This window comes from Teleopsis dalmanni, chromosome X (assembly GCF_002237135.1).
Source record: "Teleopsis dalmanni isolate 2A chromosome X, ASM223713v2, whole genome shotgun sequence".
In the NCBI taxonomy this organism is placed as follows: Eukaryota; Metazoa; Arthropoda; class Insecta; order Diptera; family Diopsidae; genus Teleopsis; species Teleopsis dalmanni.
Window position 1 is genome coordinate 63,828,822 of NC_051848.1, and position 16,176 is coordinate 63,844,997.

At 30.0% G+C, this 16,176-nt stretch overlaps 1 protein-coding gene across 1 annotated transcript; it reads right to left on the bottom strand.

The window, feature by feature from the left end:
* Positions 1 to 1,118: 1,118 nt before the first annotated feature.
* On the bottom strand, positions 1,119 to 15,683 carry LOC119690195 (clavesin-2-like). Its single transcript, XM_038105202.1, has 3 exons — positions 14,789 to 15,683; positions 1,738 to 2,357; positions 1,119 to 1,647 (listed from the first exon to the last, which is right to left on the bottom strand). The coding sequence occupies exons 2-3, from the start codon at positions 2,347 to 2,349 to the stop codon at positions 1,243 to 1,245; spliced, it is 1,017 nt and encodes a 338-aa protein (XP_037961130.1). The 5' UTR covers positions 2,350 to 2,357; positions 14,789 to 15,683; the 3' UTR covers positions 1,119 to 1,242.
* Between the last annotated feature and the right edge of the window lie 493 nt (positions 15,684 to 16,176).

Sequence of the window (16,176 nt, forward strand, 5' to 3'; positions counted from 1 at the left end):
AAATACCAAACCAGTATTTACTTGGGTTATTATTACAGTGAACTTTCGGAAGCCTTTCGAAGTTTATCCAATTGTTGATGTAAGATATAATTCTGAAATAACTAATTCCACAATAAAACTGAGAATCACAGAAATGTATAGCCTACCCGATTTGTAAGAAGTAAAACGCGAATTTATGGGCATTTACTGAGAATATAATAGCTGCAGTGTTTTATAGCAGACCACCAGATTTCTGGAGCAGACTTTCAAAAGGATAGTGTCTTAATTAAAGTCAATGTGAACTACGGAGACTATTAACTTTTCAAAAAAAAATAAAATAACCCATTGAGGGCATCATTTTTAAAATTTTTTAATCGGAAGAAGTTTCTTTTAAGATTATTTACTAGGCTATATATTGGTATGGTAAACTCAATAATTTTGGTATATCGTAAACTATTCGCTTATAACTTTCAAGACATTGGGGTTTTTATGATAGAATATTCCTCCCACACGATATTTTACATTTCTTGCACTTACGAGTTATTTTTTATGTGTCCAATGCTTTGGTATGAAGTTAATGTATACATACATATGTATATCTTAAAATATGTATAGTTAAAAATCTTTGGGCCCCTTTTCTAACTGACCTGATAGAACTGTCATATTTTAAGAGTAGAGATATAGCTAAGTTTATAGATGCGCGTTCCCATGAAACGCTGTTTTTGCACTGGATGCTACGGATTTCTATTTTCCAGGTCTGACGTATAAACATTATCATCCGTTGTATCATAATAACATGACCTGATATGTACATACCATACTTGTTTTTCTATTTTATTGATATATAACTTAAATATAGCGTAATGGCTCTTACATATTCAGCTGATTTGATATTCTTATATAAAATTATAATGCAAAATTTTTTCTTCGTCTCTTCCGATCACGTTTTCCTCATGTGAGATTTTTTTCATTATTTACGTTCCGTCTAACATATAAACTCTAAAATAGCATTAAAGAATCTAGAAAACTAGTATTGGTAGTAATTCACAAAATTTCCACCATATTTAAAAGAAAAGTATCTAAAATGATGTATATATATAGTTTATTTTATTGATTGTATTTTATTTGTATATAAAAATTTTTCATATAAAATTAATAGTCAGTGCAGGAAGATCAACTTATAGGCTAAACACATAAATACGACAAACAATTTATTCGTACATGATTTCGAACAACAATAAAAAATGATTTGATCACAAATTGTCATGAGATGCAATTGTCATTGTTATAATGTATATTATTTTTATTATCTTCGCACAGGGTATTTGATTTTTTCGTGTTGGTCAATTCTTCGGTATTTCGGGGCACTTTGGAATACACAGCTGTTTCAATAAGTCTATAAGATCTTGGTGATTCTACTATTTGACTAGATTCGAGCAGATAATGATACCAGTCTAAAGTGTTAATACTGGGTCCTTCACCCCCAAGATCCGGTGGTAAAATATCTTTACTAATAAGATTATGCAGTGTTGTTAAGTTGGTTCCATGTATGATAAGGCGTTGTTTGATTTTGTCATTAAGAAATGGTTTGATTACAGCTAAGGCAACGTCAACATACCACGGTTGAGCAATGAAATGGATGCCTTTAAATTTAATAGGCATACAATCCTATAAATAAAAAAATATAATATTAATGTTAATATATGTACAAAAATAAATACCTTAATATAATATTGCTATTTAATTATTATGTATTACCTGAAGTCCTTCGATCATTAATTTTAAAGTTTTTGGTGACAGCTGTGCTGATTGCTTAAATGTAAAGTTTGTCCAGTCCACAATGACAACGAATCCAAGCGATTGATTGCTAGCATTTTCTAACAATTTGTCTAATGAAAGCAAAATTGCTCTATACACATCTTCGATGGTATATTTAGTTGGATCCCAATTTGAACATGAAAACGTTATCACCTTGCGTCCTCTACGGTCGCGCTGCGTCAATACTGCTGGGTTGCCATCTCTTAAAGCTAATTGTATAGATTCATCAAATATATTAATTTTTTGTAAAAGTCCTTTATTTCGCTCCTTGTAAGAAAAATAATTGATCAAAAGTTGGAGTGCTTCATCACATTGAAACTTTCTTGCGAATAAAAAACGATTTAAAAAACTGTTGTCTGAGCAACAGGACTTGTCCCTAAGCGCCAAATTGATGCTGGCACCTATTTTATCCTTAAAAACTTGTAGCAAACGCAACTGTTCATTGGGTTCACGTACATTTATTTTCTTTTTTTCGTAAGGACGCTTGTCAAAATAATTAAAAGCGTTACTCTCGTAGCGTTTATTCATTTGAAATTCAAAGTACTCCGACATATTTTAAGCTACAAAAAAAAAAAAAAATATGATTAATATTCCATATATGTAAAAATATTCAAAATTTGTTCAATTATTTGAACGACATATAAATATAACATCTTAAAAATAACGTATTGCTTCTTATAAAGCAACTGAATCACTCATATTGATTGTCAAGGCTGCAGCAAATAAGATGGGTTAGACATGTGTTAAGAATGCCGCCTATGAGAGTACCGCTTAAGATTTATGAGAACGAAGTAGAAGAAGAAGAGGGCGATCACGAAAACGATCGAAAGATAGCGTGCAGCAGGATTCAGAAGCTCGTAATAAACAATTCCCCTATAATCCTACCGAACACTCAACCTCATTTTGTTTGCCGTCAAGCAAGGCTTTGAAAGCATGTATGGTGGATCTCTAGTTTTTGATCATGATTGCTTGTGCTGGATATTATCATATTTAGTCCATTTTTATTGCCCGTAATGATTCGCTTCAAAAATTGTTTATTTATGCGTTACCCAAATATTGTGCGTCTTTACGGAGTCGGCCCTTTTTAAATATTTGCAAACTGTCACATAAATGTTGTTTACTGCCTCCGCTATCTCCAAACAGCTTACTGAACTATTTGCAGAATTTCATCGACTATTTAGGGCTGATCCTTTTTATATATTATCAAATACTTGAAGTCCAAGCATACATATGTTAACGTAGAGATATATACAAAGAATTCTGTATTACTTCGGAAAGTAAGTATTACTCAACATAATTTATTCTAAAGTAGTGACAAACATAAGATGTTCTGCACTAATTTGGAAAGCTGTTAGCAAAGGACGTTAAACAGGATTATTTTGCGTAAATTATAATAATCTTTACTTAACAATTATTTTACTTTCAGTTGTGTGTATTTTGGGACATCTATAAATAACCTAACATATGTATGTACGAGTATAAATAATATTTTGTATGCTTCAGAGTCGTTATAAATTATTATAGAACAATGATAATAGCTTTTTATCATTATGTCTATGTAAATAATTGAAGCTAGTTATCTAGTATTAACAAAAGCAAACGATACAATTTCGATTTGCTGGACACGCCTATTTGACAACGGAACTCAATAGAGACAACTGTTATTTATTTATTTTTTTTTATTTACTTATTTATTTATGGTATTATTAACGATTCTTAAAATATAGACAAGAATCGGTTTAATATTGCACCTAGTACAAATAACAAATAAGAGGTATTAATAAGCAATTTGATTGGAATATATCGCTGTCCATTAGATCTGCCACTGTTTTCCTTTTTAGCCGTTTAAGTAGTCTGTTTGTGAGTAACTATTAGTAATGAAACATGTCTTTTCACTACTCTAGGTACCTTCTGCTCAAAAAGTATCCGGATTTTGTTGTTTGTTAACTACTCTATAAGTAATAAACCTGTTTCAAAACTTTTTTTTTTCGTTATGTTGGTGCTTGACATATGGTACAAATTTGGCCGCCATCTGTCAATTAGTTTGTTTACAGCAGCTGTTAATGTGAGACTACCTCAAGTGCATTTAGCGATTTTTACTATGGAAAATTCCTGTTGTACGCGATTTTTTGACCAACACCACTGTCATCGCTTAGGCACCATATTTGCCAGATCTGGCGCCGTGCGACTTATTCCTGTTCCTGAAACTCAAATTGTTTTATTGTGGTAAGCGTCTTGAGTCGATTGTATCGGTAAAAGAGAATTCGCCGAAGGAACTAAAAGCCATACCTGCACGGGTCTACAAAAAGTGTATGGAAGATTGGGTTAAGCGTTTGCATATGTGTATCGCTTCAGAAGGAGCATATTTTAAAGGAGATAAAATAAATTTGGAATAAAATTTAAATTTGTCTGTTTTATTTACAAAATCCGAGTACTTTTTGAGCAGAAGGTATATGTTAATATAATTTAGTTTTGGATATATCGGACTTAAAAGTGGGAAAACAAATACTACACAGGTAGTTTTACCGACAGTATCAAAAGTATATACGGGGTCCAAGAAAATAGAAATAAGAAATATTGTAAATTGAATTCAAATATTTATTGTAAAATCACTTAAATGAATTATTTCATTTCCAAGAAAATTATAATTTCGTCGAAGGTACTTCTAGTGAATGTAAATACATATACACATATAGTGTTATTACTAAAGATCTGAACGAGCCATGGACATGAGTATGGAAAGGCATTAAAAAGCCGCAAGTAATATATTTCCTCTGAGGTATACGAGTATGTAATTAAATATGTACGAGTATATATTATGTTTTCTGTAGTGTGAAGTTGTACAGTTAATCAAGCAGACAAAGTTTTTTGACCCTCTTACTTCCGTCAAAGTACAATGGTAAGCAATGGTAAAAGTTTATTCGTCATTCAACAATTTTATTAACTTAAAATCGAACTCGATAATTTGTTAGCTTTTGTCACCGTAGATACTCAGATACTTGTAAGTCATTAGTGGAAGCATGAACAGCACAGGTTGTAGACGTATTGTATAGGTTCATTTGTATACGTGAGGGGCTACAGAATAATAATAATAAATAAAATGTTGCTGATGTTTATTATTTGTTGTTGACATTTTAAGAACTCGAAAGTAGTGTTGTTAGCAAAGAATTTTTCGTTCACCACAAAATTAGATAAAATTTATTAGAAATACTTTTTAAGAAGATTGTACTACCAGCGCAAATAGCACATGTTCAGATAAATACTTTAAAAGATAAAATATGACTTCAAAATTGAACTTGTTTTGTCTAATTTTCTTAATGTAAATAAAGTACAAGTTTTTGTATGGGCTTTGGAACGATTCTGAAATTGAGAGCACGTTTAGAAAGTTGTTCTTGAAATATTACTTTTTAATAATATTCATTTCAAATATACCAGAAAAATTTACTTAATACTTACTTAAATTTACTAAATACTTATATAGGTTTGGGCAGCTTCATGTAACAGTCGGTCTAGGTGATCAACTCACTCAATCCCCACGGGTCTAATATAAAACTACTACTCAACAGGTTCATTTAACTGTATTACCTGTGCAACTATTTTGATGCACTTATGAAGCACGGGATGTTTTTAACTAGGATTTGCAGACATTTGCAGGTTTACTAAGATTAAAAGATAATACAACAGATTAATCTTCTATTAGTTGTATCTAAGTACCTTTAAGTTTTTTCTAGACTTATACTTACAGTTAGCCATTGCAGTAACAAGGTACACTGATTATTTAACGTATACTCATTTTTTGTGACAGCAGGTTTTATATGTCTGTACTTATATAAACCATTGTGGATTGTAAGTTTTAAGACTAGTAACGTATATTAGATATGGTTTTTATAATCTCATGTGTAATGCTTTAAATATTGATAGAAGTAATCTTGTTTTAAGCTTTGTTTATAAATATATGGTACATTATAATTTGAAGTAAATTTTTTATTTTAGAGTACGTGTATTAAGATCGGTGATTTTGAGTTTTAATTTTTTGGTAATTATTTGAAAGAGTTCTGGGAAATTACTTATTAACTCGATTTCAAATCATAAAAATTTAACACCATTTTTTATAAAAGATTTTTTAATATTGTTATTTAGTTTAGATTAGGTTATACCGGCGATCCCAAGGGGAGCAACTTGGGCATATTGGCCAGATTGAATATCAAATGAACACCTGCTGAGCCAAACGACTCAAAAAGCAGAACATACTTACATACAAACGAGAGGAAGTGGATAGGCTATACGTTTAGACAATCGGCGAGGCAAGGTACGCGAGACGAAGTACATAGGTAGAAGACCTAATGCGCCAACGAAAACATGGAGAAGAACGGTTGAAAGTGAGCTAGCTGAATCACGATATATATGGAACGACATATGTATAGAGAAGTACCAAATAAGGTCAGATTTAGAAGAATTATTCGGGCCCTATGCCCGGGCAATAGGAATAGTAGTAAAAAATTTAGAAGAATTTAAAAGTAATTAAATATATCAATTCACTATTATGGGATAAACTTTAGGGATTTCATTATAATTTTATTATTTATTCAATGAAGTACTGGATCTGTTGTTTAAATTGATTTCTAAAAATAGCAAAATATAGTCAACTGGTTGAGTCACAAAATGGTATAGATAGCTGTCGAGATCTTTCATATATGAAAGATTTATTATTTATATTATGATTATGGATAAAGATCATAAACTCGGTCACAGGTAGGGCGGGGTTATCTTCAGAAAAAAAATTGCCACCTGTCCTAAGGTGTAAACTTTTAGGAAGCGGTAAAAAAAAAATATAATAGATGAGATATGTTTTTTTAATATTGGTGTGGAATTTTTTAAAACGGTCCTGGTAATAAGTTGTGGTTTGCAACACATTACGATGAAAGTTCTATGCATTTAGCTATCATCTTTTACAGCTGTTTCTCTTACAAGTGTCGGCAATCAAAACACAAGTGATACGTATGTCACGTTAAGCCGATCAGCATTGCACAAAACAGACGTGATTGTTTAGAGAAGATATCAGCGATATACATATGCGTATTATTACACATCTTCTGTATTTAAAAGAAATTCATATATAAACAAATATGAATAATAAATATGTTTTGCAACTCAGGTGAAATGTATACGGTTCAACACCTTTGATGACGAATACATGTTTGTATTTTGCAAATAAATATAAATATTAAATTACAATTTCTTAGAATAATTCATAAATTACTTGATTACTTACGATTTTTTAGAATAATTCATAAATTACTTAATTTATATAATACTATATTTATTTATATATTTATCAGTAATCTAATATAAAAAAAAAATTATTTTTCAGAAAAAAACAGTACTATCAGTCGAATACTTCAAAAACACATTTTTCTAATGAAGTATATCTCCATAATATAAAAATCATAAAATTAGAATTGCAATGTCCAAAAAAAAAAAATTAAATGAAGTAAATAATTAATTTTTATAATTTTTTATAATATAATTTAATATTTAATTTAAGTGTTATTCTACCTTAATTTTTACGATTATGTATAGATGTGTTAAGAGCATAAAGGTGTTTTGGGACAGATTAAAACGTACATTCCGATATGGAAACCAAAAAAGTTCTATTAAGACGTGACATTTTCTGTCAGATCATAAACCTTACCAAATACCTCACCAAATCACTTAGATTCATTAAGGAGTTCAAAAGTTCATCGTTTCTACATTATGACAAAATGAATAATTCTCGCTAAGATATATTAACAATGGAATTTTGATTATCTTTGTAGTTAACAATGAAAGTAAAATTTAAATTAAAATTAAATTGATTTTACAAAACCTTTTTTTTTGCTTAGACGTGGAAATAGTAAATAAGGAAGAGGAAAAGGTAATTTTCGCTTAATTAGCTCTATGGCTATGGACACACTAGATTGCTTTTAGGCATTAATCTTAAGTTGAAGTCATAATAGAATTTGCATCAATCATAACTCAAAACTGACGTGCTTTCCTTAAGTACCAATGTAGGCGCATGAAAGTTCAACTCATTTGAGTTCCTAGTCTAGGGGTATCTCGGGCAATTGTAGGGCAGACAGGCGTTTTACTCCCTGACATGCACTTCTCAGTTATTGACATTCCACTTGTTACAGTAAAACTGGCAATTAAACAAAAATATATAATCATAGCCAAGCAACACTGGATTGATGAATTCTGCTGTTAGATCTGTAGGTTGAATTGATCTAATTTGGACAAAAAAATGTACCAGTCAGCTATTTCAACTAAGGCGGAACCTGATCAGTAGTACGGCATCGATGCTGACGGGTTACTGCTTAATAGGGAGGCATGTTATGAGACTAGATCTTCCCTATAATGATCTTTGTCGCAGCTGTGGCTCTGAGAACGTTGAGGAAAATGTGTTTCATCTCATGTGTTAGTCATATGCCATCTTTAGCTAGGAGAAGGTCAAAAATTCTGTTGGCCCTTTTCTTACTGATTTGATTAATAAAATTGTCAGGTTGGTTTGCCTTTAACTAATGGGAGAGTCCATGCCCTTTTCGGCTTTGTCGTGTACTGACCTTTTAGTCTATGTACGAACCAAAGCTATTTCTGTGATACAACAACGGGCCATTATTTGAACTCAAGTGGGTTTTCTTGGTATACAAGGCGGCCACTCCAACCTAATCTAACCATACTAGATGACTAACACATATTGAATATTTGTATACATAATCTCTGATGTGTGTAAAAACATATATAAAAGAAGTGGATATTTTCTGCATTTATTGATTTACTCATTTTTTCAACTGCCTTAAAATGATTAAAAATAAAAATGGACTTTATTGTGAGAAGAGTATTATAAAAATGAGTTTGATTTTAGAAAATTAAACTTACGTATCCCAAACCTTACGCATAGAAGATGGTTTTTTTCGTCATTTTGAAAAAATTTATTCCTTACGCTGTAGTTAGGAAATATCTGGTACTGAAGTTGATTAGTATAAAAAGACTAATTCAGTTTTTCGCAACATGGGATTCTCGTCCACAGAAAACTTATTTAATTGTTTAAGAGAGAAAACAAATGAAACTTTTACGAAAATTTATCATTTAAATCTGTTTCATATAATCTTTATTTAAAGATTTTTTGCAGATATCATTAGATAAAGGTTATATTAACTTTGTTTTGTAAAAGTTTAATAATAGTTATAATTAAGCACCCATTATTTCTAGCATTTGTAGTCGGTGTATATGGCATATCTTATATATTATTCTATATACTATAGAACATATTTGTTCAAATACGTTAGTATAATGATTACAAAAGGCCTTTATACAGCACATATTGTCGTATCTTTACTGTACGTAAAATATTGAAATACAATTCTTACTTTCAAGGGCAATAAAATTACGATTAATTAAAATTACAATATTCATAAATATGCTCAAACTAAAGATACCGCAATTCATTTAATATAACAAAAAACTTATACAAATTCGTAATTTATGGTAGTATTGAGATTTTTATTATTTATTGTTGTAGTAACAACACCATGTAGTTTCCTAGAAAGTACATTAATGCAGGTAGTGATTGATTAACTCAGAAAATGAAAAAAGTTGTATATAAGAGATTTTCAATATTTACTTTATTACTTTTTATTAAAAATGGTTTTATCAAATATTCTTGAAATGAAAAAAAAAAAATTCACTTTGGACATGTGCGAGTTAGGCTAAGTTGATGGTAAACCAAATCGGAGATTTTTTGGGATTTTTTGCACTGCACACATTTACCCATTTATCAACACGTATCGACACATCACTACATTATCGGCACAACTTTGAATTTCCCTCATTTAGAACGCAACTTAGCCTAACTCGCACACGTCCATAAAGTATTGTATATTGTTGTTCAGTTTAAGGAGTTGAGTTTATTTAGGACGTGTGCGAGTTAGGCTAAGTTGATGCTAAACCAAATGGGAGATTTTTTGGGATTTTTTGCACTGCACACTTTTAGCCATTTATCAACACGTATCGACACACCACTATATTATCGGCACAACTTAGAATTTCCCTTATTTAGAACGCAACTTAGCCTAACTCGCACACGACCTTAGTCTTGTCCGTCTATTAGTTTTTATTTATACTAATGACAGAATGTATACAATTTTTTTATATCGATTTAAAGTTAAATAAATTTGTCACATAAACTTATGGTGTAAACAACTGTTAGATATCTAATTGAAGAATATTTAATGAACTAAGACTTACGAGTGCAAATTTTTAGACACTCTGTATATAGGTAAATATTGAAAATGGATCTTTTTCCCTCTAAAGTCCAATTTTTTTTTCCGTTTCTTGGACCGAGAAATTTCTTATTGTATTTATGGTATTTTGTAAGGAAATAACCGGTATATATAAATATTTTATGAATGACAAAAAAAAAAATAATAATAATAGGATGTACTAAAGTTTAGTACTCTTCTTACATATGGAATAACCTCTTATATAGTTTCATTTTTACAAATGATTTGAAATATTTTATATATCTAGTTGTATTTATAGCAGATGGACTTGAACCGTATTAGAAAGTTGTATCAATATATATTTTTTTTTAAGTTTATTTCAGATAACTGTCTCTGACATAAACTTCTTTATGGTTGAAATAAAAATGGTTCACATATAAATTCCTAAATTGCAAATTTTAAGCTAATTACCAAAAATTGAGAATCGAGTTTCACTAGAAACTTGTAGACCCCGTCTGTCTACAAGTTTCTACAAGGCTAAATTATTATTTCTAATACGGGTGCCACAAATTATTTGGTTAACGAGATATCTGTTTTATAGCCTTGTAAAAAAGTTACAAACTTATTAAATATAACCATTAGTTTGAATATTAGTGTGAAGGACATAGAAAATAAAACATTTTTTTTCACAATCACAAATCCAATTTTTTTGTATTTATTATTCATTATTTAATAAAATAATTATAGTAAATTAGTTTTATGGTTTCACTTTCTTCCCCGGATACATAAAAATCTTAGCCTATTATTTGAATAGATATTTGTGCTCAAACGTGGGTGTGTTAAAAACGTGATAATTTCTTAATTTCCGTTTTAAGCTTAAAAGAAACGTGAATAACAGTTTTAGCTCTAATTTTGGACAGTTTCTGAATTAAAATATATGTTGCCAAAGTATATAGTCGTCAATTGATAGTATAACATTCGACCAATAAGTATACTTTTGCATTATGAAAGTTTTGAACTGATTATTTATTGAAACTGATTTTAAATTATTATAATTTTGGTTGGTGGGAACGCCAATGCATATAAAATTATTAGTAGTAATACTTGTATTATTCTATGTTCATACATAAATAGACAAGGAACTAATAATAATATTATTATATATAATATATTAATATCGCTAGAAACAGGTTGGAAGTGATGACGAAAGAACTTATAAATTGCCTTTACTAGTTTTATTTGCAAATACATTTTTATTAAATATATATTATAAATATATAATATATTAAGTAATAGGCTATTAAAGCACACCGACCTAAAAGATCTATTGTGCGCATATAATATATTATAAATATATAAATTATCATAGATAAAATTTTAAATTATTATAGCTTATGAATTCATCTAATTATTTTAATTTTGATAATTGTATTTGTTAATATAATACCCTAAAGCAGACCAAACCACATACGTTCGCGGGCCAATACAAATTATAGTGCAGAGGGCTGTAGAAGCACATTCGTCCATGGTTTTTTGGAGATACAGTAATAATGTTAAATTTAGTTTTATTAATTTATTAATTTGAATTTTTTTTGTATATGGTAGGCCAATAAAATAATGTAATTTTAACAAAATATATCAAGAGAAAATTTCCGTAATTGGCCATAGCCCTGCCCTAAAGTATTGCTAGACACATGTCTCTACTACGATAGATAATGATCTAAAAAAAGAAATTTACAAAAAATCATAGAACTAACTGTTTATAAATAAACCAATGACTTATAAATATAATTTAAATTACTAAATCAAGATTTTTAAAATCTCATTTAAGCCAAAAAATCCAATAAAATATTATATAAAATTCGGAGATATATCTCTGTATTTGTTGCAGCATAAAATATATGATAGAATAATAATGACAGTTCAGAACAAAAAACTATGCTAAGCATCAGTTAATGGTTTGATTTAATTGCGATTATAAGCAACAACGTACGTATAAGAACCTGTTATATACTTTTAAACATTCAATTATAAAACGTGTTTAAATTAAGTTAATATAAAAAAATTTCATTTCTCTAAAAAAAACTGTATATTTAGTTCTATAGAAAGAATAGACACAATAGGTTTTGTAGTCATACTTTAATATATGCGAGTATTACCATGTTTGAAAAACTGCAGTATAATCGAATTCTAATGTTTGGATCGAACATTTTTGATGTTCGAAAATGTACAAGTTGCTCGAAAAGCGAATCTACTTTAAATTTCATTATATTCTCGTATTGCGTTAGACAAGTTCTCGAATAAAATATGAAGCTCAAATATTTTCGAAGGGTTTGCTAAACGGAAATCTGCGTTTACACTGAATAAACTTTTGTAAGATTTCTGCATACACTTTAACTTGTTCACCAAAACATATAAAATATTATTCGCACATAAAATTCGAATATATAGTAATACGCATTTGCATTCGAACATTAAAATCTTGCCTAAGTCTCGTTAATGTAAACGCTTAGTAAGTATCCCTGAACATCAAAATGTTCAAAGCATTACCCAGCTATAATGATATAATACATAATTATCTCATTTTATCAAAGACATCTCCTTCTAAATTTTCCCTGAATGGATATATAAAATACATTTTTCTATCTTATAACATAGATATTTCTTACTTACATATTTTAACGTATTTGAAACAGTCTTCTTCTTGAAAAATGATTAGCCAGTAAATATATAGATGCAAAGAACTGTGCAAGTAACATAGATGCACTGATACTGTTACTTTATTGTCACCGATTGAAGCAAGAATGTGATTGACTTTGGTACTACAAAACTTAAAAACCCATTTAACTGAAAGTATAAAGTCCTCCAAACTGTTATAGCAAAATGAAGAAAAAAAATCAGATGATACAAATTTTGAAACAAAATTATAAATGGTATCAGTACTGAACCGGTCCAAAGATTATGCTAAAGTTAAGGTACAAAGTTTACTACATAGTTCTATGAATTCAAAACAGCTTTACTTCTTGTTAGAGAGTATATACAAAAAAAATGACATCGGTACTTAATAAGTATAGTAATTAAAGAAAATTTTAGCTATTCAATTCGATAAATAGTTATATCAAAAAGAAGAAAAAGCAAAGATACTCTGCCTTATCAAGTTATAATATAAATGGTATCACAACTAAACAGGCAGAGAAAAAAAAACACTCAGGCCCTTGAGGGTTAAACGCATAGATATATATACATATATCATGTAGTTATCTTCTTTGAGGACTTAGTAAACTGTGAACTATGGTTTGGTAGACGCATAGAACTTGTACTGCTGTTTCCTGTTGCTCTTGACAGAACCGGCAAGAATCATTTTCTGCTAGAACAATCTTTTTCAGATGGTGCCGCCGTCTATAGTGGCCTGTTAGCAGTTTCGTGTAGAGTTTGACATCTGTTCTGCTTAAGTTGAGAACAGGTTCAGCCTTTATATGTTCATGGACAAAAAGCCGTGTCAATTGCCGCATGTCGTTTTAGGCTCTCCAGAAGTCAGTTAGGATTTGTTATTCCCTTTCACTTACTAGACTGGTTTTGAAACTGTTATTAACACCGCAAAAGGGTTCGGGTTTTCGAAAGGTGTTTTTGCTCCCTTTTTAGCTAGAACATTCGCACTTTCATTGCGTTTGTTAACCTCATAAAAGGTTTATTTTTTTATCAAGATATTTTACTTACTCTAAATAGCTCTACTCAGACAAAAATTTAATTATACTATGGACAGTCGTGCTAATAAAAGGTTTAATTTTTAAACAAAGTTTGTTACTTAATCTAGATAGATATCCACAGACAAAAAATATGGTAGATAGCTTTTTTGAGGATTTAGTATACTGTGGACGGTTGAACTAATAAAAGATTTTCTTTTCAATCAAAGTTTGCTACTTTATCTAGATAGTTCCCCTCAGACAAAGACTTGAACGGATATCTTCTTTGTGGATTTAGTATACTATGAACGGTCGAACTAATAACATAATCAAATTTTAATTAAGCTTTACTACTTAATCTAGATAGCTTATCAGAGATGATTGAAGTGAGAAAAATCGACATAAAATTCAGACTTTTTTGTGGTAGTACTTAAACTGGTAGTCTGGTAGCCTCGGTTTAATAATGCCTATAATGCCTATGTACACATAAATTATATAGCTAATTATTTTTTTAATATTATTTTTTTAATGGTTTGAATAATGTACCTAGAGTCACACACATGTGAGCCTAAATATTTCCTTAATATAAACTATATATATTTATACCAAAAACAAGCAGTAAGTTCTAATTAATTTTATTTTTTATGAATCATGGTAAATGCATGTGGCACGACACAATTTGCTACATTGCACAATTTTTAAAAGAGTGCTATTTCGCAATACCACTCAACATTACAAAAAGAAAAAAATGTAGGTTCTGCCCCTGCCAAAAATAAGCACATGCCGTAGGCAGCACTGTTGTTGCAGTTATCGAAACTTGGCTTAATTGTGTAGCATTTCCATGCCAAAGGGAAATCTCCGTTTTCTTTTGTTCGTGCACACTTTTGTTTCATTTGTGAGTTCTCAGCTCTCAGTTCATACAAGGTTAAGTGTGTCAGCAGTTGCAGATACTTGTGGGTTAAGCATAAAACCATAGTTAGGACGTTTATTGTGATTATGATAAAACACACAGAGCACACAACAAAAAACACACAATGCAAATATACTTACCAATTTTACTTTGTTTCCACAGTCCAATTAATTTTCAATGTTAATATTGTTGGTTGTTTTGTTGTTGGCTTTGCGGTTATATGTATGAGGTTGTCGTTGTTTACACATCAATCATCACTGTAACGTTAGAAGATATGCGATTTAAAACACACACACACACACACACACACTATATAAACGTATGAACGAAAATTGCTATTGTGCTATTTACACACAATTTTATTTGTATTAATTTTTGATTTTATATTTTATATTTTTTAAAATAATTTCTCATATTGTTTTCCAAATTAGAATTTACATGTTTTTTTTTAAATTATATTTTGCTTTTTAATTTTTTCTTTGTACACACTTTGTGCGTTCAAACCAAGCTCAATCGAAAGCACAAAGCACAAGCCTTTGTTAGAAATGATGACTAACACTTTTCATGAATGGCGTACTGAGACGTAAATGCGGCTTTGTAAGTATTACGTTATAGACCCGTTTTTCAGCTTTTACTTATTCTTACTGTATTTCGAGTTATTGTACTATTGTTGTTGATGATAGGATAAAGTCTCTGTTTTGGCTATTAAATTAACATTGTTCAAATTTTTTGTTAATAATACAAAATGGCAATAAACGATAAAACTCAAAACAAATAATAACGCATTAAGCTTTAAGTAACTGGAATTATTTATCAAAAGCCGTGCAGTATACCAAAGTTAAATTAAAAAAAAACACACACACAGAACAAATAATAACCGCTGTTTCACGTTTTATTCGCGCACTCATCTGAAACGTTCTGCCAGCTAACAATATGTTAAAGCCAATGTGACTGCAAACAATTTCATACACACCATACCATTGTATGCCCACATAGACAACAACAACACCAGCAGCGGCAACAACAACACTACTGTTGTAGTAGCAACCACCTCTACCTCTACCAAAACCAATAAACTCATATATGGTGTGTAATACGTTTCCACCAGTTTCAAGCGTAGAATATTTTTAATGTTGTTTTTGTATTGTTAAGAGGATAGTCAGTTAAACACCAGACGTTCTTAAATATATATGTATGTATGTATGTACATTTGCACTTTATTTGGTGAATTTGTAAAACAGCGGCGTCATGCGCGCTTTGGGGAGCTTATAAGCTTCAGTTCATATCATGTTTTTATCTAAAATAAAAAGCAAAGGGTAGATTTATGCATTGAAAATATTAGAATATATTTTGTTGCTTGTTCAAATATTTATTTACTATTTACTCATTTCATGACTCATTACGTTTTATAAAAATGCAAACAGCATTAATGATGTAGTAAATACATAAAACATGAGCGCCCAAGGGGAATATTTTTATTACAAAAATAATTGAGTGATAAATGTTAATAGGTATCAGATGTCTAAAA